Below are 2043 nucleotides of genomic sequence, written 5' to 3' on the forward strand. Positions count from 1 at the left end.
GACAACCCACCCCCACCCCCACACCCCCTACTCTGAGTCCAGCCCCATCCCTTCCATCCCCACCCCCAACCCCCAACTCCCTTTATCTTACGCCACAACCAAGTGTAATGATAGGCCATCGAACATACTTACGAAGCAAAAATTGACCACAATACCCCCCACCCCAACCCCATCCCACCCTACCACCACCCCAACCCTATCCCACCCCACCATCACCTTACCCCCACCCCACTTTACCCATCCCACCCCACCCTACCCCACCCACAACATCCACCCCCACCCCACCCCACCCCACCCTACCACACCGATCCCCATTCCATCTCCCTCTCTTATAAATCCTCCTCACCCAACCCCCTTCATCCCCCACATGCGAAATAAGTGTGTGTCACTCTCTAATTATCTCTGACTGGGAGTGATATTAATGGCAATCCAGGCCTCACCTAGTGGCTTGATGATTAAAGGAAGGAAAGTGAGAGTGAGTGTGAGGGCGAGGAGAGAGATGTAGACACGCAGCCTCCGTTTTCTGTTGTTGCCTGAAACGGAGAAGAAAACGGGAAAATAAGTAAAATTGTCGGTCCATGGAATGTTGAGAAGATAATAATGATAATAACAATTATTATGATGATGATGATGAAAATGATGAAGATGATGTTGATATCAATGATGATAACAATAAGCATCATAACGATGATGATAATAATCATAGTTATCATAATATTAATATTAATCATGATTATAATAATGGTAATACTAATACGATAAATAATAAGGATAATAATAATGATAACAACAGTAGTAATGATTATTATGTAATTATCTATAACAGTAATAATGATAATAACAATGATATATAGATGATAATAATAAAAATAAGGATAACTTTTCTGATACTATTGTCATTATTATAATCGTAATAATAATGATGATAATGATAGTAAAAATAACAATAATGATAATAGCAATGATGATGATAATGATAATGATGATAACAACAATAACGATTTTAATAATAACAATGATAATATTATTAATGATAATCATAGTAATAATGATAACAATTATGACAACTATGATAACAATAACAATAATACTGATGTCGTACAGTAATAACGATAATAACAATGTTCATAGCAAAGATAACATTGATAAAGAGAATTATATATCCCAATAATGACAAAGATCATGACAATGATAACAAGCAAATAGGATAAAGGAAAAAAATCATCACGGAAGAGCAGCTAACTCAAATAATATCACTTACCTAAAAGATAATCTGTCATTTTTATCTTCATGTCGAGAAAATTTTGAAATATCACTCCTGCCTCTTGAATTTTCGGAAGCTACATCTGGGTAACACATCCAGCACTCGTCAATATCTTTTCTATTTATGTAAATCTTACACGAATGTTTAGCATCATTCCACTAATGTTTGAGTTTGCTTGCATGGTTGGTTGCATTAGAAGCATGAATACGTCATTAACGAACAAGCCTTTTCACAGTACGTTACGCGGAGAAATAATCGCTAACTGGCAACTCACGCCACGCAGGCAGTTGATGACGTCACCATTTAGGACCCAAACTTTCCTCTTCTGTTTTGAATATTTACGTGTTTCTTTCCTTCTGGTTTATTGTTGTTTTTTTCCCTCATTTCCTCTCACTTTTTCCTTAACAATTTCCTTTCGATTTGTTTTGGCTTTCTTAGATCATTTATGTGGTAGATATTTTACTTTTTTTTTTCTTTTTTTTTGTCGTATAATCATTAAACAAAGTGATAGCTATGATAAATTTACCGACAATTATAATCAAAGCAATGTCACTGTTATATATACAGTGAGTAAATAATGATAATAATGATAATAATGGTAATGATGATAATGATAACAACGGTAAAAGACAACAGAAGTAACTATAATAATGATAATACTAATGACAACATAAACATTGATGATGATTATAGAAATGATAATAATCATAATGATAATAATGGAGATAATGATAATAACAATAATGGTGATAACGACGATAATAACATTATTAGTAATG

General features: G+C 34.4%; 1 protein-coding gene across 1 annotated transcript in view; it reads right to left on the reverse strand.

The window, feature by feature from the left end:
- LOC122265313 (galactoside alpha-(1,2)-fucosyltransferase 2) overlaps positions 1-1514 on the reverse strand; it is a 12150-nt gene extending 10636 nt beyond the window's left edge. The window contains exons 1-2 of the mRNA XM_086552436.1: positions 1262-1514; positions 441-533 (exon numbers count right to left, since the gene is read on the reverse strand). Coding sequence (XP_086408562.1) covers positions 441-533; positions 1262-1292 — 124 coding nt within the window. The 5' untranslated portion in view covers positions 1293-1514. The remainder of the gene's footprint in view (positions 1-440; positions 534-1261) is intronic.
- Positions 1515-2043: the final 529 nt, after the last annotated feature.

Source organism: Penaeus japonicus, unplaced genomic scaffold (genome assembly GCF_977035675.1).
Source record: "Penaeus japonicus unplaced genomic scaffold, GWHDUDI00000001_assembly GWHDUDI00000026, whole genome shotgun sequence".
NCBI classification, from domain to species: domain Eukaryota; kingdom Metazoa; phylum Arthropoda; class Malacostraca; order Decapoda; family Penaeidae; genus Penaeus; species Penaeus japonicus.